The sequence below is a fragment of the Talpa occidentalis genome, unplaced genomic scaffold (assembly GCF_014898055.3).
Source record: "Talpa occidentalis isolate TD23 unplaced genomic scaffold, MPIMG_talOcc4v2.1 talOcc4.11, whole genome shotgun sequence".
Classification (NCBI taxonomy): Eukaryota; Metazoa; Chordata; class Mammalia; order Eulipotyphla; family Talpidae; genus Talpa; species Talpa occidentalis.
Genome location: NW_023601104.1, coordinates 94,866,681 through 94,892,720, shown reverse-complemented (window position 1 = coordinate 94,892,720; position 26,040 = coordinate 94,866,681). Strand labels below are relative to the sequence as shown.

General features: G+C 51.0%; 1 protein-coding gene across 4 annotated transcripts in view; it reads right to left on the bottom strand.

Annotated features, from left to right (window-relative positions):
• Positions 1-377: 377 nt before the first annotated feature.
• SETD3 (SET domain containing 3, actin histidine methyltransferase) overlaps positions 378-26,040 on the bottom strand; it is a 60,363-nt gene continuing 34,700 nt past the window's right edge. For 3 of the 4 annotated variants that reach the window (XM_037503925.2, XM_037503921.2, XM_037503923.2), the window contains exons 7-13: positions 13,811-13,869; positions 12,878-12,992; positions 7,640-7,714; positions 6,573-6,739; positions 5,650-5,735; positions 2,850-3,010; positions 386-2,232 (exon numbers count right to left, since the gene is read on the bottom strand). In XM_037503925.2, coding sequence (XP_037359822.1) covers positions 1,798-2,232; positions 2,850-3,010; positions 5,650-5,735; positions 6,573-6,739; positions 7,640-7,714; positions 12,878-12,992; positions 13,811-13,869 — 1,098 coding nt within the window. In that variant the 3' untranslated portion in view covers positions 386-1,797. Of the gene's footprint in view, positions 2,233-2,849; positions 3,011-5,649; positions 5,736-6,572; positions 6,740-7,639; positions 7,715-12,877; positions 12,993-13,810; positions 13,870-26,040 lie in introns of all 4 variants that reach the window. The other variant, XM_037503924.2, reaches the window with a different exon arrangement.

Genomic DNA, 26,040 nt, shown 5'->3' with positions numbered 1-26,040 from the left:
TTACAGTCAAGTTTGAGATCTAGGCTTTCTAGGAGACTCCCCCCAGACAGTAACGTCAGCTCCCTCATCACAGTCTTGCTGTTTGAGTTCCGAGTTCACGTTGCAGGTACTGTCTGGGTTGGTTTTATCTTCTTTAATTTTCGTTTCCACAGGTAGCCACTGGCCACCACCAGAGAGTGAGGATTTGCCAAAGTGAATTCCCTCCTTTCTAAGTGAAGGTTTAATGCAGCATCCCCCTGTTGATGAGGGAATATTGTTGATGTCTTCCCCGATCTCTCTCAAAAAATCAAATACATCTTCTAGTGCACCTGTTCTGATAGCGCCCCGTGGGGACGGGCACTGGGACCCACGCCAGCCCGGCCTGGGTGCCATCGGGCGGCAGTCCCCTAGGTCTGAACTGTGCATAGAGAACATATTTTTCTGAAAGACGTAGTTAATACTAGAGAACTTTTAATCCATCAAGAAAACACATCTACAAATTAGCCACGAAAGTTCAAGTATCTGGCTGGGGCTTTTACACCAGAGAGGCCCAAGTTTCCCGAGTGGGTGCACCTCCTGGAAGTGCGCGCAGTCACAGACTGGTGATACACGAGGGGCGGCCTCAGGCTGACACGAGCCAGGTGTCCTCTCAGCGCTGCGTTCCAGGTGTTCTCACGGACAGTCAGGCACAACCGCTGGGGCACTAAGGTAAAGCTGAGACCCCAACCTGTGCGGCGGCACACCCCTGGGCTCCCTGGAGCCAGGCGCGAGCGCATCAGCTCCGCAGGGCCGGGCCTTCCCGGGGCTTCCTGAAGAGGACTCACCTCGGCCACAGGCCTGGCAGAGTGGGTGAGCCCGTTCATGGCAGTTTTCAAAATAAGTGATGTGCTTAGCAGCCAGGACACACCAGAGACGGCGCAAACGTGTGCAGTGAGGAGTGACCCGAGCACTTCTGGGGGGGCCCCCACCCGGCTCCATCCCGAGCTCGCCCACTGCCGGCAGGCCCCGGCCCGCCCTGGCTCCCACCAGGCTGAGGTTCAAAAAACACCTGCAAGTCAGGAAGGGGCTGTCTCACGCCAAAGAAAAGGATTAGACAAAAAAATTAATCACGTTTTCCTTTTAATAAGGCTTTTACTCAAAAGTGTAGCTTTGAAAATCTCTAGCTTGGCGTGGACCGAAGGGCCCCGCGCCAGCCCCACGGCACCCCCGGCCGGCGCCCCAACAGGGTGGCACACGCCCCTCTCTGATTCACGGGACAGGGAGGTTCTTAGTACAGTAAAACAAACACAAAAGTAAATAAGTCTTTAGAAATCACTAGCTGTGTGTGCGCGCGCGCGCGTTTATATAATCAGGATTATCAACATTCAAAACTATTAAAAATAAGGTTGCCAGCCTGCCTCTTCTCTTAGTATTGGTATTTTTTTAGGGAAAAAAAAAAAAGATTTTGCCCAGACTCTTCAGCTCCCCGGACTCTTCAGCTTCGGCTCTGCATCCGCCCCGGCCTGGCCCGTGTGCCCTCGGGTAGGCAGGGGCAGGCAGCCTCGCGGGGCGCCGGAGAGGGGGAATCTCCCCCAGAAGAAAGCGTGTCTGATCGGGGGCCTCTCTAGGCGGCTGCGCTCCTGCTGGGGACGCGCCTGCTCTGCCGGGAAGCAAGGTGGCAACCTTAATCACCAAGGGGAGCTAGATTTCTTAAATAACTTAAAAAAATCATTTCATATAAAGCAGCAAAAACATATCTTCCTCCCGCAGGAGGAGGCGCGGGGCAGGAACTCAGCGGAGTGAAGGGCTGTTCTGGGCTCGGGGCTGCACCCCGCCCGCTCAGAGCCGCCCCATGGCTTCGGCCACGCCGTCGGGAGCAGGTTCTTTGGCGTCCTCAGTGGCTCTTTTTCTTTCTTCTGGACTTAAGTTCTCCTTTTCCGACCTGGGCCCATTGGGGACAGAGTTCTGGCCGTTGACCAGCCGGCTGTCAGCCTCCGTGAGGGCCAGGGCCTCCTGCACGCCGGCCTCCTCCTCCAGGCCGCGCAGCACCAGCGGGAGCCTCGAGTCCGCCCCGCCGCCCTCCAGCAGCCCCAGGCTGCTCTCCTCATACTTGGGGAGCGGCGCCGCGGCATCCATCTGCCGGCGGTAGTGCTCCCGGTTGGCAGCCGCGCTCCGCACGGCCCTCTCCAGGATCTCCTTCTCGCCCAGGCGCAGCTTGACGGCCATGGTCGCGCGCACGGACAGGTCCTGGTTTTTCAGGAAGGCCCTGTCCTCCTGAGGATGAAAAAAGAGCAAAATCAATTCCAGGAAGTTATCTAAAGCAGCAAAACTGGAGTGACAGAAGGCAGATCAGTTGGTGCTGGGGATGGGGGCATGAGGGAGACTGGAGGGGTGACAGAAGGTTCTAGAACTTGGCTGTGTAGGTGGCTGCCTGACTGTATACACTTACATCAAAACGTACACTTGAGAAGTGTGAATTCCTTGTCTGTGAAGCACACCTCGCTAGAACTGTTACGAAACACAAAGACTGAGGGAGGCGGCGCTCCCTGGCTGGTGGGCCGGCGGGCAGGCGCCTGGAACAAACCAGAGACCCCCAGGCGGGACCGGGTGCGAGGCAGACTTTGAAGGCACGAATGAAAACTTACATGTGTTGTGTCATCTGAATCAGAAATGACAGAAAAGTATTAAAGTATCTTCTAGTAAAGTACCTTCTAATCAACAACAGTGCCTCACTGGGCTGCCCTGGGCCAGTGTAAACGTGTCAAATAGAAAACTATTAATCAGTTGGATGAAATATGTCAAATACATGGTGATTTTGCTGAAGAACAATAGAAATTTGCATTTGGAAATATTTTTTTAAAACATCTTTAGAATAAATCAACTCTAATTACCTCAATGGTGGTTTTGTATGTCTTTAAAAGAAGTGAGGCCCGGTCTTCGAGAAAGGTCCACAGTTTGACCTCATTGTCCCAGCTGACGGGATACTCGGAGTTACCCAGGGTGAAGACTCTGTCGATGGCATTGTCTCCGAGCAAGTGTTCCTTCAGTTCTTCTACGAGGAACACAGAATCATCCCTTAGCGAAACCCCGCCACTTCCCCCTGAGCTGCGAGTCACTTAGGAATCTCTTTTCCAGCAAAGTCATCTTCCTGCCCCTGAAGCCCCCCTCCCTGTGCATCGGGCAGGTCATTTCCAGACTCTCCAAAGTGGTGAGAACTCAGCTTCTGGGCAGGCAAAGGGCTGCAGGTTCTTATTTGGAATCAGGCCCAAGCCAGACTCAGTCTGTGGGGCACTTAGTGCCACCAGGTTCGTTTTAAAGGCCTGCCCCTCCTGACTACTCCCTCAAAGGCCCCACGCTCCCCAGCTCAGCCACACCAACTGGGTCAAAAAGACACTCCCAAGAACATCACAAACAGGGGGCGCCACCCAGCCCCGCCCAGGGACTGACTGGGGCTTTTTGCAACAGCTGACCTGACAAAGCTGTGATCTCATCACAAGTCAGCCCCCAACTGAAAGGAACAAGAAAATGGACTATAAAAATCTTACTTAATGAAAAATGTGCCCACAGCCCTCACTTGTCAGGAATTTAAATAAGACTTCAAGTAAACACGAGTGAACATCTCAATTCCCTTCAAATATCCTGAAGAAGAGGGAAGAATTCAGCAACTGCTCTGAGCTTTTTATCTCCTGGCACATTATCTCCCGGAGACCCTATTCACACTCCGAGGCAGGCCTGGCTTCTTATGTAATTACGAGACAGTATCTCTTTCAGAGCAAAATGCCCACAGCTGTCACTATTTACAATTCAAATCGAAGAACTTCTGCTGCCAGCAAACCAAACTTTTATTAGTATTAGTTAGAGTAATTCAGAGAATACATCAAGTGTCTTGCATGACAAATTGCCTCTCTATGACTAAAGAGAAGCCAAAGAGGAGCCATGGACCCAAAATGATTCAAGCAGGGTTTTTTTTTAAATAAGAAAACAGAAGTCAATCTAATGTTCAAAAAAAGAAATCTAGTAAGTTATCTGTTAGCAAGAGACCAAGACAAAAATCGGGGCTCTCGGCCACCCGAGCCTCGGGCTGCACGCTGCGCAAGAGTGACGCAGACGCGAGCGTGTCACTTCCTTGGCGGCGGGGCCGCCGCTTCTGTTTTCTTCCTCAGCCCACCAAGCTTTACCCTTCCGTGTTGGATGGGTACACAGGACTGGAACACTAGAACCTACACCAGAGAATGAAGACCCGTCTCCAGAAGGTTCTGGAAACCAGCCAAAGGTTCCGGGAGCAGGACGCTTCCTCCCAGGCTTTCTGCGGGCTGATGAATCCAGGACACGGGCCCTGCACTTGGGAGTCCTCCAGTCACCATGGGGGTCGCTCGGCTCCACCAACCACCCTGGAGTCCCTTCCCCATCGCCTCGGACTGGCCGAGTGGATGGTGCCCGTCCTCTGTGGGCTGAGCTCCCGCACCAGCGCAGGCAGGATCCCACCTCCCCAAGGTTACCCCAGAGCTAGCACTGCCTTTCGTGTGGTGCCAGGCACCCGTGGGGGCCGCACAGCAGCAAGGTCCGTCCTCACTGTCATACTTAGTTATAAATTCCTTCCGGATGGGGACCGTGACATTCACAGTGTCCCTATGCTACACGCAAGGAAAGCCCACTGTTAACCCTTAATGCATGTTCGCTGAATTGATGACGCCACCAAGGTTACCAGCTGCCCAGAGCCCTCCCTGGAGGGGCAGGGATGTAGCCACTGGTCAGGGACCACAGCCACCCTGCCTTTCATCGGGCGCTGGGCTCAGATAGCGACCGCTCTGTGTTGGAGGCTAAGTTTCTCCTACGTCCATCCTGACGTCAAGCGCTGACCTGGGGCATTTCTGGATTCCAATATGGAGACAGGGAGCCGGGGCCAGGCAAGGTCCCAGAGCCTTTCCAGGATGGCAGCCACCCATGCCCTCACCTGATCCTACCCAGGCTGTTAGGCACAGGGTTTGAGGCAGCTTCCAACAGCCATGCATAGGTGTGTGCACATACACACCTACACACACACACATACACACACACACAGGCCCAGGGAAGCTGGAGAAGCACATCTGCAGGTGAAAGATGAAAGCAGCCAGGACAGGTCAAATCTCAGGGTAGGAAACCCTACACAACTCAACACAAGCAAAGCTGGAAGGCGGTGGGGCCTCGCCCTATGCAGTTAACACTTTCTGTGCCTGACTTCAGAGGCAAGAACGCTGTGTCCTGAACAGACTGTCACCGGCTGTTGGGGACACCCAGCACCACATGGCCTGCGGGCGGTCACTTTAGGCACCCACGTGACTTCAGTGTCAGGATCATTAGCCTCTGTGGAGCACGGGGTGATAGGTCACCATCAACCCAGCACTCAGCACACCTGCACCTGCCACTTCCTGGGGACATCTGATGCGGTGGACAGTCCCGGATGTGCTAAGTGCCCCTCTAAAGCCAAGAGGCTGCTTCTCACCAGTGCACACTGACCACACACTAGGGTTTGATGAAACATTTTGAGGGTAGACAAGTCGCTGGCCTCTTCCTCCAGCATCACCCCTGTACCCCCGCCCTCAGAGCGCTTTGCTTTTAAAGCGATTTTTATGTTTATGCCCCAGGCTTGACATTTGTGTGAACTGAAAGGAAAGACAAAGTCAGTATCTCTTTTTCCCTCGAGCAAGTTACCTTCGGTCATGCAGAATACTCGGAGGAAAGCCAGGAGCTGGGCAGAGATAGGAGGCTCCGTAAAGTGCAAGGCGAAGACGCTGGACCTGACAGGGCAGGAGGCAAGATCAGCAGGGCGGCCGTTCCCCAAGTGAGCGCCCCTCAATCCACAATCTGCAGTGGGTTTTGGGAGCTGAGCCGGCATGTGCCGGTCCAGGTCCCCTTCCAGCCCCGGGGGAACTATCAGCCCAATTTCCAGTCCCTGCCAAATGCGGGGGGCAAGGCCAGCTGGCAGGGCACCGGTCACCACCTCTGCTGGCTTTTCTGAGTCAAAGAGCCTCCTTCTGGGGTCGCAAACAACCCGCCCAGGAAATGAAGCTCACCCAGGGTCCTTCAAAAATGTTACCAGTAATTTAGGTTGAGTTCACATTTTAATCATTAATCAAATATTGACAAGTTCAATAAAGAAAGGTCTGGATAATCCATTTTCATTAAGAAGGGTTCCTCCTTTCCCTGGAGAACTAATAAATCATAATTCTTGTCTTCTTTATCATTTTGCCCCTCAGAAGCAAGAAAATCTCATAGAATTTCACCAGAATTTCTTGAAATCACCCAGGATTGTGACTTCATTATGGATACTAATGGTGGCAAAGAATTAAATGCAACAAATTGATCCAGACCATTAACCTTTGCAAGGTGAAAGAAGTGAATGATATCAAAGTTTGTCCTGGACTTAATGAGGAGCCAGGATATCGCCCCAGAGCTGAGAACGCCCCAGCGACAGATTACGTTGATCTGCAAACACTGGGGAATCGCCTGCATCTCAGTTTTGCCTTTGGAGGCGACCCAGGGTAAAGGGATGAGGACAAACGCCTGGAAGGAGCTGTATTAACACACCCGTTACGCGCTGGGCCCCGGAGGAGCACCGGGCCGCGCTCACTCACGTGGGGATGCCGGCGCGTGCCAGGACCTCGGCCTTCATGGCGTAGAGCCTGTCGCTTTTGCTCACTCCCAGCTTTATTTTCACTCTGTCGTGTGAATTATTGTCAAAGAAAAAACCACTGTGGATCACAAACTCTGCATTTGACCGGGTGCCATAAAAAATGTAAATCTGAGAAAGGCGGTAGAGAAAAAAACAAAGGGACATGAAGGAAATTTAACATCCGCTCTTGCTCAGAGCCGGCAAGGGTTAGCGCCCACCTACTTTACATGGATTAGCTGTGAGGGCGACCCTTGTTCTGGAGATGGCATGTACCTGGGGAGCTCAGCAAGGCCTGCGTCTCCCAGTTCCCCAGCTGCCAGGTGGAGGATCGAAGGCCCATTGACAGCTGGGGGCTCGGGCCGCCCTCTGCTCTGTCCAGGGATGGCGAGACTATCACTTTACTGCACTGTAACATCCACCATCGTGTTCCTCTCCTTTTACGACCAGAAAGTCTCTCCCAGGACAAGCTGCCAGCACAGCCTTCCTCCTAGAGCCTGCCCAGCTCAGGGCGGACAGGCTATCCCGCACTAAGGGCAGGGCCTGACGTTGGGGCATGCTCCCTTCATTCCTCTGCAACTGTGGGCCCCTCGCCTGGGTGTCTTTGTGCTGGGCCAGGGGCTGGCAGGGAGGACGGGGCACTCCTAGCTGCCTGTTCTCCAGATCACTGAAAGGCTCAGCCCGCCCAACTGTTAAACACTCAGGTGAACATCAAAGTACACGCCTGATTCCTAGTAAAAGGAGATTCCCGCTTAAATAAACTCCCCCGATGGGGAAGGACAGTAAGGGAATGCCAGGCCTTATACCCGCCTCGCTCCCTGCAGGCACCAGGGCCTGCGCCAGCCGCTCACTCCCCACCCCCCATCCCCATGGCTCTGGGCCCAAGCACAGAGTGTTTGGGGCCCTCTGGGTGTGAAGCGGGCACCAGAGAACAGTGGACCCCGCGTGACCCCTGTGCTTCACCCGCCTGCCTGAAGCACCTGTCTAGTCCCTGCGACGGGGCACCACCCCAGCCACGGCCCAGCCACCCACCTGCTCTCCGGCTCGGAAGTCCCGCAGGGCCACGCACTCGCAACGGTCGTCCTCCAGGTTGTAGCCGGTGGTGATCTGGACATGGAGAAAGGGCGGGACACAGCCAGCGCGGTCAGTCTCCCCCGCAGCTAGCGGACAGCGCCCTCCCGCGGAGCCTGAGAGGAGGCGTGCTGGGTGCTCCATCAACAGACAGAGAACTGCTCGGCCACTTTCATTCCTCCCATGCACGCCGGGAGTTCTTACGGAAAATTCTACAGCGAGCTAGATCATCACGGGCGGCGCTCACCAAACAGAAGCACCGCACGGTTCAGGGACGCCACCCGCTGCCCCCACGGGGACACAGGGCGAGCAGCCCCTGCAGGCGGAAGGAAGAGGCGGGGGCTGCGTGGGTCTCCCACTGGCTAAAGCATCAGGGGCTGAGGGCCTCCCTGGTGGCGCAGCAGGTTGAGCGCACTATGAAGCAATCTGCAGCCTCCACGGCACCGGTTCGATTCCGAGTCAGGGAGATTCCCACATGGCATGGCAGACCTCTCCTGCTGCGCCCACGGCTCCCCTCAGCAGTGCCTTCCATCTGTCTGCCTGTTCTGTGCCCTGCTCTGTCTCTGGTGGATTCTCCCACCCTCCCGTGACCCTGGCCTGTACCCCGGTGCTTGTATAAATACATAAATCTTAAAAAAAAAAAAAAAAAAATCAGGGGCCAAGAGAAGCTCTGACTCTGAAATCATGTATACATTTCACCCTGAAACTAGAGAATTAAAACTGTCAGATAAGCAAAGGACACTAAAATAACTGGGTTACATCCTGTTCACTTTCTTTCTGCAGAGACACTGTGAGTCTCCAAGTCCATCAGAAGAAGGACAGAAGCCCCAGCCCCCATCTGCTGTCCTGGTGGGCAGGCAAGCTCAAGGCCTCCCCACAAGTCACAAAGGTACCCCTGGCGCCCCCAGTGGTCAGCATTTGTCCCTACATGTCCTTGGGGTGACTTCCCTTGGGGCTGAGGCCCTGTGCTTTCGTGCCTAGCTAAGCATCTGCAAACCCAGCAGAGGGTCCCACCCAGCGTGCCCCCTGCCAGGGGAGCCTTACAAGGTCTCTCCTGCTTAAAGCCACGCAGTGTGCTGCCGGCACTCAGCAAAGGCCTGGACCAAGGAGCTGCAGCAGAACCACACTGTGGAGCCCTGCTCAGCCCGAGGAAGGTGAAAGGCTGCTGTTTACAGCAAGATGCAGGGAGCTCGAGGGAATGATGGGAGGAAAGCCAGGCAGACGGACAGATTAATGCTGGACATGTGCCTAGCAGACAACTCCCAAAACCCAGCGAGCACTCAGGGGAGGGAGAAAGGGACAAGGCGGGGAAAACACAGTTAGGAAATTACCATTAAAATCACAAAAAAGTTTTTTAAAAAAGATAATGACATTTTCAAATAAAGACAGTTTTACTTCCAAAAAATAAAATTAAAAAAGGCAGTTCTTTACATTAAATAAAAGTAGGTTTATTAAAAAAAAATAACTTGATGTCTTTGAGAAGAGTGCCTTTTTTTTGAGAGAGCAGAAAAGGTGCCATGGTTTGGGGTGTGGGGGAAGGGACAGCAAGGGTGGCCATTTTTCCCAAGTGTAACTTCTGGCACAATAGTAGGCATCCCCTGCCCCCTGCTCCCCTACCCTTAGGTGCTTAGTAACTGATTGCTATGAATTCTCCTATGCAATTTGCCATTATTTAAAAACAAGCAAACAAAAACCTCTCAGTGGTGCTTGCTTTCCGCCTCCAGAAGGAAATCCAAATTCCTGAGCACATTGCAAGGAGAATCAGGCCCCCCCACCTCTTGTCCCTCCAGGGGGCTGCCACTGGGGCCACCATGGTGCCAGCTCCCGTCACCTCAAACCTCTTCTGCTCCCAGTTGGCCTGAGTCTGGCTTTATCAGTGCTGCCTCCCTGTATCCCACCCTCTGGCACTTCCTAAACTCCTCTGGCCAATGTGGGTGACCTGTGTCCTCCTCCTGAGTCAGACCTGGATCCTCCTCCCCCGTGTCCCTGGGTGACAGTACACAGTAGTTGACATGGACAGCCTTCAAGACTGTCTACTTGATGCCTGAACCCCCAGGGAAAAGAACAGCCCCACCCATATCTCTCACATTCTCCGTGAATGTTTATTAATTGTTTTGACCAGCCCAGCTTATCTCAAAGAATGAAAATTTAAGATGGCCAAGTGCTACTGGCTAATAAAGCCATCAAGCACTTGGAGCCAAAGGATGATTTCTGAGCTCAGGGAATGGACTCTGGGGACAGAAGGCCATGGATGGGGTGCTAATCTTTACACCCAGTGTCCCCAGGACAGTGACTTATGAACCCAGCAGCTGGAAATCCTTCATACTTGTGATCTACAAAGACTAAGGAGGAGGAAGAAAGCAACATGAAATGAGTAAAGCCAAGTCCTGGCACATTTTCATTCACAGAGCTGTTGAACCACTTTCCTAACTCCCAGATGTGACCTTGGTAAGAAAGTGTAGAGAAGGAATTGTGAATCCCAGCCCTAAAAGTCTGGCTCCCAGGTGTTGACACCCAGGGTGCTGCAGGACAGAGGCAGGAGGGAAGTCAGGGGCAGGAGAGAGAACGGGAAGAAAAGGCAGCCAAGCCAACCCTGAACAAGTAACTAGGTAGAAAGACAGGCTATAGACCAGGGTGGGACGCAGGAAGGCAGGAAGGGAACTGAGTGTAGAAGGTGTGGCGCTTTTATATCTGGTGTTTTACAGCTGGTGCTCAAGTGGCTACAGGGTATTTTCATGTCTCAGAGGGAAAAGAAGGTGCAAAGGCCCTGGGGCGACCAAGCACCAGTGTCTGGGGAGCAGCAGAGGGAGTGTCCTGGAGACAGGCTGTCTGCTACTGTAAACCTGCTTTGAGACTGGAAGCCTCAGTGTAAATGTCTTGGATTTCTCCACTCAAACAGAAAGACCCTCACAAAACCCCTCCCTCAGTTCTGCCTGAGTTCTCCAGCAGCCTTTCATCCTGGCCGGTAGAGCCACATATCCAAATGCAAGGGCCGGTTATTCCAACAAGGTTTATCTGCTGGCAGAACAGGGGTCCGCCTCTGCACCCCTGGACGACCTCAAGAGAGGAAGCCTGCTGCTTGTTTCTATTTTGACAGTCATGCAAAATTTAAAGATGTATCATTTCTTCCTATGCTTAACCCATGCATACAAGTTTGGAAGCACTCGGGACTAGGAAATTAGCGACAGCATCTCTGGCTATTGCTCTAGCTCTTTTCTCCTGGCTGCTCTTGGTTTGGAATCACCGCTACAGAATTGATTCATTTCTATTCCCAGACCAGATATGGGGGACACTGTTTGAAGCACACAGCTTGCTGGGTCACAAATTTCTACCTGCTCCCTAAGCAACAGTCATGAGAAACAGTGATCGTCAGGACACACACACACACACACACACACACACATGCGTGCCTGCGCCTCCTGCCTAGAAGCCCAGCATGCATCTCTAGGACTTCAGGTTCTAACAGAGGGGCGAACTGCTGGCGCACGCCCTGTGCAATTTCACCATGTTTGAGCAGATTCTCAAATCCTAGCAGATAGAATCTCCCATGAAGTCTCACAATTACAACAGGAAACAGTTCAATGCGGGTGTGGGGTGACTGGAGCTGGGAAAGGCCCCCATAAGGAAGCACTCCGGCTGGTACAGACCCTCTCAGGGCCGGGACACTTCTGCCAGGCCCCGGTGGGTCAGGTGCTGGGCGCCACGTTAGGAAAAGCACAGCATAAATGGCTGGCAGTGGTTATTTTTATTTTGAGACAAACTCACTGACTTTTTACTTGAGGGGGAGGTGAGTGGCTTAAACCCACTGACATGCATGCAGCCCACTAGTCAGGCGTCTGCGAGGGCGCGAGGTAGACGTGCAGGCACCGGGGTGTGCGGAGCCCTGGCCAGGCCTGGCATTGTGGGCCGTCCCATCTTACTGTAGGGGCTACCAGCTGCGTAGTGGCCCTGTGGTTTACAGTAAAGCACGCATTTGCTCAAATTTACACACAGAAAATAAACTCTGATAATCAACCAGGTTTTGGGAACCAATGAGCTAATCCGGAAAAAAAAGCTGAAAAGTATCATCGTCATAGTCATACGGTAAATGCTATTTGAAAAAAATTAACACTGCAATCTTATCAGTTTAAAACAGCTCAGGAGGGGGGGAAAGGAATGCAAAATTTTATTCATTAATGAAAATAAATGATAGACTGTGCAACTCTTCCTTAACATGGTTAATCAAAATCAAGCATATCTGAATGAAGCCAACGCCACAGTGAGCACGGAGCCGCGCCATCCCCCTCCGAGGGCGCTCGCTGCGAGGCCTCCCCAGTTAGCACCAGGGCTATCTTAAGTGTCGGCACACATGACATGTGTTCTGGCCATTTTGTAGAATTAGATGTGAAATACTCATTTACAGCCTTTTTCAGTCTATTTATAACACTGCTAATAATAACAAACAAAGCCGAGGGTGAGAAGAGAAACACAAACCTAAGCAGACCAGTGCACGAATCTCATGCTTGAAAACTCAAAACATTCTGAAGTTGATCATCTTCTACAGTTACTATCAGGAAACCTTTCCCGGGCATCAGCTCAGCACAGAGCGAGGCCCTCGCTGCTGCCCGGGACGCGGAGGGGGGCCGGGGCCGCACCTCCTTCTCTCTCATCGGAATTAACAGCCGTAATAAAATCCCCTATTTTCTTCACGTCTCCTGCCCGGTGCTTCTGTGCCTGATGATGCCAATGGACTCCCACGTGCAGGGGCTGGAGCCAAGCGCCCAATGCCAGGGGGCAAAGCCTGGCCAGGCCCAGCCCACGTCAGCCCTGGGGCGGGCGGGAGTGAGGCGAGTGCTTGGCTGCAGAGTCGGCAAAGAAAGCAGAAAGGACCCTAGCGGGGAAAACGAGCACGAAGAAAGGTTTTTCCTAATCAATCGGTATTTTCAAAAGATGAAGAAAAGAAACTTTGGTTCACTCTGTGGCACAATAAGATAAAATGAATGTTTAGGCTGGAATGACAGCTTAGCAAATAAATGCAATTCCCTGTGGTTTCTGAAGGTGGTTTAAGATTCAAGTTCCCGTGTTGATCACTGAGTAAACGCCTCAGGAGAATGGGCGCTGCTGCCGTCTCCTCCTGAGAGGCTGGGGCCCCAGCGGGATCTGCAGGGAAGGCCCAGCCGCACCCCACACCCGCCTCCGACACTTCGAGTTGGTCCTTACCAGGCCGCTGGTGTGGTTGCACATGTCCCACAGAGGGATCAGCGCCAGGGTCACCCGGGAACCGTCCTCCGTAGGAATCTGGTTTTGCCGAGTCATCACGGAGGAAACAGCCCACCTGCAAAAGCAGGAGAGGTGGCCTGAGCAGGCGGCAGCGTGGCCCACTCCATCCCATGCGTGCGTCTGACACTGCCTCTTCCAAACCTCATTGTCCTAAGACCCCCGGCCATGGCTGGCCTCCTGAGCTGGCATTCAAAATTAAGTCTTGGGGCTAAGGGGAGGAAGGGGGGGCTGGAAGGAAATGGGAGCCTGAAGAACGAGGAGTTAAAGGAGGCGCGCCCTAGAACAAAGGGGACCCCAGGAGGAGTGCCGCAGTAAGGGGGGCTATGGCCTCTCAGGCCTCTGGGGTCTAACACAGAAGTGCAGACCCCTCCCTCAGAAGCCCCTCCCCACCCTCAAATGAGGGCTCCACACCTGCAGTCAGCCCCAGGGTCAAGAACACCCCTCCTTTCTAACTGGGAATCTGCTAAGAACGCAGCAAAACGGGGACCGCTCTCTGTTATGATGTTGTGCCGGGAATAAAATCTTTCTGCTCAAAAAAGTTTCATATTCACTTTACACTAAAATCATCTATTTAAAAAGGAAAAAAATCCTGATGACCACCTCACTAATGTTAACCTGGTCGCCTCAATTAGTCACCGGCTCATCCCTCTCAACTTTGGAAAGATGGCCTTGGTTCCCGTGCTCTAAATGGCCACAGCATTTAATCCTGAAGCAATGCTCTCATTTTCAATATCCCAAATGCACTTAGAAACCACCCCCCCAAACCTTACACACAAACAGACACACCCCTAAACCCCACCGCATATCCCGCCACCCCCTACACACACACACACACACACACACACACACGCACGCACACACGCACGCACCAACCTGTAGTCCTCATAAGTGAAAGAATCCTTCAAGGGCAGTTTGTTGGCATGAGGATGGGTCTGGGAATTAGAAGTTTTAGAAAGCAGAGGTGAAAAGAGAAAAAGGGAAAACAGAAATCAGTCAGCAGAATTTCATTATTTAGCTGCCTAACAGATCCTAACAAGAGCCAAATGAAGCGGGAGGCGTCCAGCCGAGCTACTGAGGGATCATCGTGCTATTATGCTCTCATACATCACTGTCAACTTAATTTGTTGTGCCCAGCAGCCGCCATAAATCTGCTTCTTCATATTTCGATACTAGAACCCACAGACATGGCGCAAAAATAAAATTTAAGGTGGACCGCGTTTGCGAGCAGCGAGCACCCGCCGGCCCCTGCTCGGGCTCGGGGCCAGGGGTCTGCGGCCCGCCTGCCTGCCTTCCTGAGCGACAGGCCTGTCGGGCAGAGGCCTCAGACTCGTCCTTTCTCAATACAAGGAACAATTAAAGGACTCTCAGAAACGGGAGTTTCTTTCCCTGCTTCTGACTTCACGCGCTGGGGTGGGAGCAGCCTGCGAGAAGCAGAGCAATCACGGGCGGCGCGGCACAGAAAAATCGAGAAAAATACAGGCTTGGGGATTACAAAGTCAACCCTGCAAATAAACATGCTGAAGATATGTAGAGATCAGCATACTTAAATTCTTTTTTTTTTTTCCTGGACAGAAAAACATTTGGTAAAAATATCCAAAACTTCACACTTATGAGAAAATTTTATATATTTCATCCTCTCTCTTCACTACCCCCTCAGCCCCCACCATGACCTTCCAAGCACTTAAAAGCTTGGTCTCTGTTAGGAAATGAAAATCTCTAACAGTCTAATTTGAAGCTTCAGTGTCCATGACAGTCTGACGGCAGACTGCACAAGCGGCCGCGGGAACACAAGGTGGCTCTGAGACTCAGGAAGGGCCGGCCTCTGCATGAGTGGGGGGGCCCCAGCGCCGGCCCGCACAGTTTTTACTCGTGACGCATTAGCATCTCGAGTGCACGGTAATTTATCATCGCTCACTGTAATGTACTCTCTGGCACCGTGTGCTGGACGGTAGGAGATGAGGTAAAAGTGGCTCAGACCGTAAATCAATTAGAAAACAAAAGCTGTGCTCAGTGCAGTTTTAGGCAAATTACATGTTACAAAAGGCTGCCAATCAGTGGGTGTTAGCGCCCAGGTGCCTGGGCCTCCCCTCTCCAAGGCCCAGTTTTAACCCTTTGGAAGAAAAGTCAAGATATAAAAAGATAGCCACATAACTTGCAAATGTTGCAATAATAAAAATGAAATTACAGGTGTAGTTTAACATATAAAAATAACATGTTGCCCAAAGGTATTCATGTACACAGGAAATCCTATTTCTGGGTTTAAAAAAATCCATATTGTGGTCACCCCCAGGGAAGATTCCAGGGTCCCAGAATGAAGCGTCTTCCCCTCTTCTCTGTGACAAATGAAAAGCTGGGTCGCACCCTAGGGTCTGAAGATGCGGCCCATCTCACTACAAAATGTAACCACAACATTGTTTAAGGTTTCCTCAAAAAAAAAAAAAAAAGTGCAAATTCAGCAAATAAGAACTGTCCCTCCACCCCAGAACTAATTGGATCCAAAGAAATACCATACAAAAATTTCAAGAACCTTCAAGAAAGTGAACCCTGTCGCTAAGCTTTCCCCTCTCTGGTAATAGAAGGAAACTTCACTGACCCCGGGAGGCTGCACACCTATCTCCCTTCAAACCCCAGGAGGGGAAAGCTCTGCTGTTTCTGTTATTTTAAAACACTTTACTTCATTAAAACTGTGGAATGCATGCACCATGGTACTTGGGAAACCAAGTAAATACCAATGCAGAACCCCTAATTATTACAGATCTGACACCCCCACCCCCAAGGCTGATTTTTTTGACCAGGAGAAAAGAGACAATTCCACACCGGGCTGCAGAAGGTCAGTGCGACTCCAGGAAGAAGGCTCTCCCTACCACAGCGTCCTGAAGTGGCAAACACCTTCTAAAATAAGCTCTTCAACATGTTTTCCCTGCTATTAATTTATATGCATTTCTTACCGAAAAGATAAGTTCATGCTCACAGTCCTGACGAAGCCGTAAAGAAAACCCAAGGACAAAAATGTGCAAATGCTTCCCCTCCGATTAATTGTGGAATTGTTTTGACTGTAGGGTTACATAATATTTGCAGAATCTGTTAGAAGTAGTTGTTCTTATCGGCTTTAAAAAACGGGGTGTGCCGACTATACATAATTCTGGTAGAAAAAAAGCTATTCTGCCACAGACACAGGCACTTAACAGTTTCACTGAAGCAAAATCTGACGTTATGGGAAAAAAGGCAAGAAACTTCCTTGACAGGGCTCACTGCTGTGGCACTACCGCCACCTACTGGCAGTGCGGCAGAATGCACTACAACCCCCGCGCGGCATCAGGCAGCTTGTCGCGGATGAAAATCGGGTTTTATTTCCTGTGGCTACACTTCCAGCTTTACCCAAGCAAAATCGGGTTTCTGAAAAAAGCTATCCAACCTCTTCAGATTCTCATAGATTAGTTTTGCAAGGATCTTGAAACACTCAAATGTCAAGCATGATTTGCAGGTGAATGTTAAACTTCGAAGATAAGTATTTTCATATCTCCTGAAAAAATTAATGAGAATCAGAAAAACACCTATTCTAAATCCTCTTTATTGAACTTTTGGATAGAATGGTTTACAAAAATAACACACCAAATCTTCTCTCCGGTGAAGACCAAATTAAGGTTTTTCCATCTTCCAAAACATAACATTAAACTTAAGGTTACTTGAAAATTCTATTATGTTTAGCTGAAAGTCTTTCGATGTATACTTTACATGGAGGATAACTGAGCATCCACTACTTTATAGAACAAAATCAACAGGGTTTTGTTTATAGGACATGTTTCCGCCAATAAAAGACATTCTTAACCTGTACCTTAAATGTAAATTAGAATAGAAGACTCCTAGGTCTAAGCTGTGAGTTACTTCAAGATCCAGATACACAAGGGCTGCATGAGGAGGCTGCCTGGCGGTGTCAGTGGGTGGTCACAGGGCACAGCGGACCCTGGGGCCCAAGATGGGCAGGTTACGGTGTCCATTGATACACTAGCTCCCCACACCACCCCCTAAATAACAGGCTTAGATAACAGCCACAGATTTTTTGCAGATTTTTTAAATGACTCATGTTTTTACTTTCCTGAGCCTTATAAATATTTGAAGTCAGAGAAATGAACAATTGCTGCAGCTCATAATTGGCTCGCAGCCTTTTAAAAAGCTTATTTTTAAAAGAGGCTTCTTGTTTTCTTGGACCAAGCCAGAACCCAGGAGCGCTCTCCTCCCAGGCCCTCTGTGTGGAAAGGATATATTCCAGATGAGACACAGCAATATCGCACCTAGTACGAAATAATCACTCTGTTTGGGGAAGATTAATATCTAAAATCATTTGTTTGGCTTCAATAAAAAGAAGTAATATTGCTAAATATGTAAGTATGACATTTTGAAGAATTTTCCATATTGCACGGGTCTAGGTAGCTCTGCATAAGGAAATTAAAAACCACTACCGTCAGCATCTTTGATCCTTATTAAAGTTCTATTACTCACATAAAACAAAAATAAACCAAGAAGAAATTTAAATAAAACCTATGGATTACAAGAGTTTGAAGATGAAAAAATGAACAATATTCGTGCTTTAAAAAATTGATTTAGCATGCAGCTTCTCTTTATAGTCCCTTGATAAAAATGAAATCTCCCTAACAAACACTTAATAAAACCTGTCAATATCTCTGGAAAGGAAAATGACACAAATGCATTAAGTATTAAATACCCTTGGAAAAAGTCACATATTCCATGAATTTTTGATGGACTATCTTGACATCAATGTAAAGCCTTGATATTTATAATTGACAGATATTTAATAAAGTGCAAGAGGAGGCGGCGGCTGCTGGGCGGGCGGCGCAGGCTGGTCGGCATCGAGCGACACGGACGTGGACTTAACTAAATAAACAGTTAATGTGTGTTACACAGGCCGGCTGCAGCCTTGTTTTAAGCTCATACAACAAACGTTTGTGGAGCACCAAAATAAGCAGAATTCATTATGATGTGAATTCCTAGTTCACAGACAACTAGTATGGGAGACCGTTTTGAAAGGGTATTTTTTTTGTTTGTTTTTAACATTTAACAATAAGCATTTTTTTAAGTAAAATTAAAAAATGAGCATTCCCCTGAATGCAAAGAAACACATTTAACCTGAAGAAAGCTACAAAACCCTCTATGGAAAAAGAAAAAGGATCAGGACACATTAGTGATTTTTCGGTTATAACCACTTCTCAAGGTCGGAGCTAAAGAAAAGTACCATCTATGCCGATTTTTATAAGGAAACGGAGTGGAATATATCGAATAATCCCCTTCAGTGAGGCATTTAAAGGAAAGTGGCTCAGTTCATAAAAATGACTCATAAATACTCTGTTTTAAAGAATTTATGGCCTACTTTAATATATAATCAATTGTTAATTTCAAAAATATATATGTTAGCTAGCGACTTATTCCTGGCTCTATTGTACCAGGCATGAGAAAACATAATTAGAAGTTACACTAGTTCTGATAAAAACAAAAGAACCCTAATACCATGAGATTAAAAATTTCTAATTAAAATAGATCCAAGATTGCTATCGGCTTTTCGTCTTAAGCAGGATACTAAGAGGATGGTCAAGTGTTGACTTACTGTCAACAGAGACCATATTCTAGGAACAGTTCCATTTCTCTTACTCCAACCCAATAAAATCATCATGGAACCCCAGATCTAACCTCGCTGGGTGGGTGCAATTCAAGTTTTGGAAAAGCAGCCCCATGTCACACAACCAAGGGAGCGTCTGAGCTGGGCGGCCCTGCGCAGCATGCTCCCGAAGCCCAGTGTGGATCTGCGGTCTCGGCAAATTTAGGGCGCTGGCAAAGCAGGGCAAAAGGAGAGAGGTGGCAGGAAGCCCCCCCGAGCTGGCCACCCTTGCATGCAGCCCCGCACACCTCACGAGGAAAGAAGGCTGAGCCCTGAAGATAGCAGACTGGAGAGGACCTGGGAGAAGGGCCAGAAGCAGCCTGGAGCAGGGCAGGGTGGCAAGGGCCGGCTGGGAGAGGCGCAGAGGCGGCGTGGGGAGGGGCAGGAGGGCCGTCAAAGAGGGTTCCCTGCTCTGGAACAATCGACGGAGCGGCGTGGTCCACTCTCTAAGAGGATGGAACACGGCCCCGCAGGATGACAAATCGCAAAATATTTATGGAGTCTAGAATTTCGTCTTGATGACCATAAATCAGAATCAAAGTGTGCCTTGTGTATTTGGCTCTTCAGGGAAAAATCAATTTTTAAGACTTTTATTTTTAAACACAGATTACATCCAACTCTTCAGGGAATTTTTCATCATAAAGCTCTTGGAGTTCACTCAATATGGTCAAATAAATACATCAATACACATTAAATTTAAATTGTTTGCTTTTCACTTACATATATTTAATTTTCCTGTAACAAATGTGCACTACCTTGTCATAAAAATTTTCAGATGGGGTGATGACTACTTTCCGATGGAATCACCGTTTTTTTTTACTGGAAGACACTGAAATCTATGACCTACATCTAGTTTAAATTAAAGTGAAATTTGCTGAAACACTTGCAAAGGATATGCCTGTTTAAAAACCTATTGATTAGCATTTGTATTCCCTGGAGACACACAAGCAATGAAGAGCCAAATTCTGCCACAATCAATCAACATTTCTGACTGTCAGTCACTCATTCACTCCACAAACATCTACTGACTCAGAAGAAAAAACGAAAACAGCTTTGGCCTAGGAATCCCCTCATTCTCCAGGTGGGCAGGCACCGCTGGGCCGTGGGGCAGTAGATCAGCGGCTTGGACAAGTTCTTGGAGGTTTGGGTCCAAATGCCCCATTTGGCGGGGAGAGGGGACTGGATGCACATCCCTCTTCCAGGAGCTCAGGCGAGGGGCCCCTGCCAGGGGGGCATGCCCCATAGGCTGCCCTTTCTTCCAACTTCTATGTCATAGTAACAGAGTATTTCCCACCACCAGAGGCCAGAGAACCCCCTATCTTCCCCCCCAGTCTGCCCTTCAATACTGATTCGAGAATGCTCTCCCCTATCCTAAGAATCCACTGAAAAGCAGGATGGGCCGAGCCCACCAACAGCCTCCAAGCGCTGCCCCCACGCTCTAGTTCACCCAGCAGCAAGGCTCTACTGAGGCGAGCCGGGCACTTCCTGTGTCATCTCGGCTCCCTAGACCCGCACCTCCGTTTCCTCGTCAGCTAAGGGGGCAGACGAGCTACTTCTACCTTCTTTGAAGTTCTCAAACCTTTGGTTTCTTGCCCTTTGACATCCCCACCCAGCGGGCTTCACTCTGACTGACGGGAGCTGCAGTCAGGCCCCCCGCACTGTGGAGACAGCCCACCACCCCCGGTCCACACTACTTCCCATGAAAGGAAGCAGAGATAAACAGAACGATAAAAGCAGTGAACGCTTCAGAAACACACGTGCATCCAAAAGCAGGCAAGGGTTATTTGCCAACAGCTTCACGCTATCTCACGTCTCACTTCAGCTATCTCAGACATCAACAAACTGGTCCACCACTGAGGCCTCGGAACCAACATAGCGAGTGGCCGCAGCAGAGGCCGCGCTTTTGCAAAGGTCGTTCTGACCACGATGAAGCCCATGTCCGACAGGATGACCTGCCTCCAAAGCACACAGCCCTGAGCCAGAAGAATGGCCATGGCGGGGACCAGGAGAGAGGAGGAGGGCAGTCACTACTGGCGAAGCAAGCCGTGCGAGGGACTCTTCTAGAAGACGTGAGAAGTGAGTTTTCGCAAGCCCAGGAAGTGGGTGCCTTGTTAGCTCAGTCTACTGAGCTGGAAACTGAGGGACAGAGAGCAACAGTGTGTCCAAGTCACCCAAGTCACAAGGCCAGGCCGGGCAAATGACCTATGGGGTCTTCTGCAAATTCTAGGAAAACACATGGGAAATATTGCTCTCATTTCAAATTCAGCTTGGGAGCACGCGAAAGGACACTCTGGAGTCAGAGGCGGCAACGTCAGCAGCGCTCAGACTGAGTGCACCGCTTCCCAGCCTGCCAGGAGGGGCCCATCCCAGTCACCCCAAGAGCCAGCCCTGGAGCAGCTTCATTCTGGACGAAGTACCAGTATATTCAGCCCCTGGAGGGACGTGCGCTCCTTTCCCTCCTGGCATTTTAAAACAGCAGGGTCCTATCTGGAATTCACTTTCCAGTATTTTCTTCACAAGAATTATACCACACTGGGGTCTCAACAACTCCCAGTATCCCATTATCTGGAACTGCACCTGTGTTCCTGATATCTCCAAACAGCCCTAAGGCGGCCATTGAGTTGGCCCTCCCTCCAAGCCCTTTCCAGCCACCTCCCCTTGCTGTGCCTGCAGGGTCCTTGGAAATGAGCCTTGACCCTGGGGGGCTCTACCGTTCAGCCAAAAGCACGCAGCAGAGGTCTACAGGCAGCTAGTAGGACTAGCATAGAGGTGCGCCCCAGAGTCTGAGCCCCCGCACATAGCACCTGCAGCTCTATGCAGATGGCCCAACCGATGGAGAAGTCCAGGGAACCAGGGGGGCCGCCACAGCTGAGCACATCCCGGAATTCCACATTGGCAGGCACACCCCAGGATGCCCAAGCCTCCCGGGACCCTGTACCACATGACCCACATACCATACTAGTGACTTTACACGTCCCACGAGCCACCAGCTGCTATGTCTGAACCTTGGCAAACCCCACTGCCAACATCTGGGGCGGTGTACACCTGGCCACACAGTGGCAGCTGGTCCCGGAAGAGGGAGGATGCAGGGCCAGAAGCACGGCTGCCCGGGGGACACTGCTGCCACCCCCTTTTCTCACTTCCCATGCTCAATCTGGGTCCAAAGGCACCAAAGAGCAAACCCCAACACTCTCTGTCTGGGTCAGTGAAGTGAGCAAAATCCCAAACGTTCTGTCGGGAAGGCTGAGTAAGAGGCAATGCAGCAATACAGTCACTCTAAAGGCAACAACTCAGAAAAATAGAGATAACCTACTATGTCTCCTGAGAAGGGAACTTCCACACACATCACACCCAGAGATTTGACAAATAAAAACAAGTATTTCAGCATTACTGTCAAAAATGAACTTAATTATACAGTCATAATTTACTACCATCAAAACAGGACATCATGAAGCCAAGGCATCACTCGACCACCCAAATGTAACTTGAAAGGCCCATGAACGGACAGAGCACCTCAGGGTTTCCAAGTTGATCAAGCAAAATATCCTTATTCATGGTCAGTGGATGGCCAATACACACCCCCTCATCTCACCCAGAGGCCCTGGTAGCGGCACTATTTCCGGATCAGCATTAATGTTTTTCAGTAAAAAGAAATCCTAAGGGAGAGGCCTCCTGTAAAGGGATGTCAGGTCCACCTTTGAACTGAACAGAGTGAAAACCCAGCCAAGGAGGAGAGCGAGGCCAGCAGGGAGACCTGGTCACTTCCGGTCCCGTGAAGCCGGCACTTCGAGTCCATCTCCTTAATGAGGTGTCTTCCTGATCAATAGTTAGGAATGGGCTCCGCCTTTTTTTTGCAGCAGGACTATGACCTCCTGTTCTTAGAATACCATTTTATTGGAGCAGCCAATTTCTAGAAACCAATTTTCAATGAAAGAGCAGTTTAATAGGGGCCTATCTGTTAAGCATGACCTATAAAATCGATAATTAATAAATTGTTCCTTGGGAACAGAAAGCAAGAAACCCAAGTTAATTATACCTTTTGATATACGCTGACTTGATTACAGTCACAGTGAGAACATGCGGCAGAACCGACTTCCGTAAATCAGGTCTCACTCCAAACTCTGAGCCCCAAACCTTGGGGGCATCTATGTCCAGTGGGGCAGAGATGGCAATGTCAGAGGCCCCAGGAAGAGCAAGCTGGGGCTGGGTAGGAGGACAGCCTTAGAAGAGGGCTCTGGTCCCTGCAGGCCCGTCACTGGCAGGGCAGCAGGGAGGGTCCCGGTAGCAGGGCTTGAGGAACTGAGGGTAGCTGGATCGATTTCATGGGGAGACAGGGAAAAGACAGGACACTGTCTCAAGGGCAGTGGCTGCTTTTGAGGGGCTGGAGGGAGACAGAAGAAAAGAATAAGGAAGCCAGGAACCCCACAGGCTGCAGGGGCAATGTCAGCGTCCCTGATGCAGGCCGTGGGCTAATCTCGGCCCTGGTGAGGACTCCTTCTCAGCAGGACAAGAAGAGGGGACGACACTGGGAAACTCAGGTCAGGGAAGTTCCCCACGTGGCTTGCTGAAGCAGTCCCTCAATGAGGTAAGAACAGGGCGCCTCCAGGAGCATCTCAGAGATGGAGACACCCTGACACAGTGTCCCCAGGAAATGCGAGTGAGCCCACAGGGCCAGCCAAGCCACAGAGGTTTCTGCTCTCCGTAGTTCTCTGCTCCGGAGCAGGTCCCGGGCCAGGAGGCTGCTGGATGGTCACATGTGCAGTCAAGTCCAGAGGAGACATCTGAGGGTGCCAGGAGAGTGCTCCATGGGGCGGGAGGGGAATTGGTGCAGGAGCGGGTGACAGCCACCTCCTCAGCATGGCCAGTGTGACTTTAAATGAGTTCTACTTCTTTGAGATGAAACCATACCAGGCCAGAAGCCACAGGGCCACACAATATTTCTCAGGGCTAGTGTGATGACACGATCCCACCCGGAGTAACACCTGCTGGTCGGCCGACCGCATGGGCTGCTGACACCAGGTACACCTGGCAACTGAACTCGGGCAGCAGGGGGCAACAGGAATGGGGGGGGGGGCGCAGCAAGGAACAGGAGAGGCAGTAGGGAGCAGAGAACAGCAGTGGGACACAGTGGGGAGCAGAGGTGGGTATTAGGGAGCAGTGGGGAGTAGCAGCAGGGAGAAGGGGGCAGCAGGACCAGTGAGAGAGTTCCAGCCTATCCAGGTGGTCTCCATTCAAAGCCATCATCACTGGCTCTGAACCCGGATGACCTGGAGAAGCACTAAGCTTCTGTGCGGACCCTCAGGGCTCAGTAGGGCGGGCGGGCAGCGTGTGCTCCCACCAGACTCACCGTGTCCCCGCCAGTGGCAGAGAGGGCTGTCCATCCGCCGGAGCTGGCAGATGCCCGGCTGGGGGCCTGGGGATGGCAGGGCCCATGTGTTAAAACCAGCGAGCTCCTTCACAAGAGACCAAGTCGGGGAGTTGTGACGTCTCCAGCCACCAGGCTGGGGGAGGTGCCATCGGAGTAAACCTCTTCCGAAGCACTTAATGAAGCGACTGCAAGAGGGAAAAAATCTGTCCACCCATCTGCACTCGCAGACAGAAAATAAGCGCCATTTCCAACGCAGGTTTTCCTAGATCATTAGCTTTGTCAATTAAGACTCGATGCTCAGCAAAGTGACCCTTCCTTTCTCCTAACACCCTTTACTGTTTAAAATACAGTTGCAAAGTACAGAAGTAATCTTACTACCGCGAATGGCTTGATGTGGAAACAGGGCCTCCCAACTTCCACAACTAGAATTTGCTGTTATTTTCCAAATCAGAACCATTTACCCTCATTCCACTGACTCAGCCCCACCCTATATGGTTCCTTGGAACCTTCAAATGGCCTTGAATTTCTAACACAAATGGCCTCTACCAGCCAGCTCTTGAGCGGATACCTAACAGAAGGTACCCCCGTGCCCTCACTTCCTGTTGGGCCCACTTGGGAGTGAAAGCTGCCCCAGGAAATGCAAGACAAGACATACAGCTTCTCATGGGGTGCCTGGTGAGTGAGGCAAAGCTGGGAGAGAGCAAGGGCATCAGGAGAAGGGGTCCAGTGCAGGGAGGGCAACAGGGAGCCCTGGGCTCCCCCACCTGTCCATCCAAGGAGCTGAAAATTGGTCTTACCCCAGGTTCACCGTTCTGCTTCCTGTTTTCCCCAAAAGTCATGCATTGAGTTTGGAGGAAAGGTCAGAGACTGACCGCCTGGCAGTGATCAGACATTGCAAATCTCCTTAATTAGCCCTTGACTAAGGGAATGAGAGCATCTCCATGGCGGAGGCACAGTACAGGACAGTGAGGGTGAGGGTGGCATCGGGAAAGGCGGCTCCCCATGGAAGTCAGGGTTAGGTTGCTCCAGCCACCCACGGGCCCGGGGGGCTGGGGTGCAGCCTCGCTGGCTGGAGATGGGCAGTGGCTGAGCTGTTGGTTTCATGAGCCCCCCTCCAGCTTGCACATAAACACGCCCCAACACACATCAGGCCCAGCACCGGCTGGTGCTGCAGTGAGGCCGGCAGGTGGGAGCGCCAGGCCCCTCCCCAGTCCCGCCCCTAGTGCATGCCCCCCTTCTCCGAGAGCGGTCGTTTGGCAAACTAATCTTTTGGCTTGACAAGTAAAGCAGAATGGTTCAAAGCACTCACTGAAGCTTCATGTGCATATGATGCTCATCAGGAAAACAAAGCTCGAGTCGGAAGGACAGGTGACAGCCCCACGTGACTGAACACCGCCCGCTGAATTTCTGTGAATTGAGATGTGACTCAATCACAGTTGTGTCTCCAGACTGTGATCACAATATGTCATGGAAGAGGCGGGGCAAGCCATGACCTGAGTCTCGCAGCTACGGGCTAGACACCTGCGAGGAGCTGGAGGTGGCGAGAAACTCTGAAAAAAGGTTTTGATCAAACTCAGAGAAGATAGCAAAGTAGCTGCTACTTCATGGAAAATCATAAAGGAGGGGTCACACACAGGCACAGTCTTGCCCACCCTGTGCCACCACCGGAGCACAGTCTGTCTCCAATGCCACCTGCAGCACTTTATCAAAGCATCTCTGCAGCCCAGGGAGAGAGTCACCCCCAGAGGCTCCAGGGGACACTGAGTAAGGGGCGGGGGGTGGCCATCCCAGTCTGGGTGGGTTCATTGCTGGTTCGGGCAAACAGACAAGGGAATCTTGGAGGCTTGGGTAGATTTTACGGGTCTTTAACGCTGAATCAGGGGACAGACCAGCAGGCAGGGAGGCAGCGACTAGCCTCAGTAATGCCACCAGACTGAGGAGCCCCCTTCACCCTCACTTCTGGGCACTGGTGTCTGTACTTACCTGTGTGCACAGCCCGTGGTCTCTGGCCCAGATGTCCATACTCACAGGTGCACATGCTCTGCCCCCACCTCTTGCCCCAGG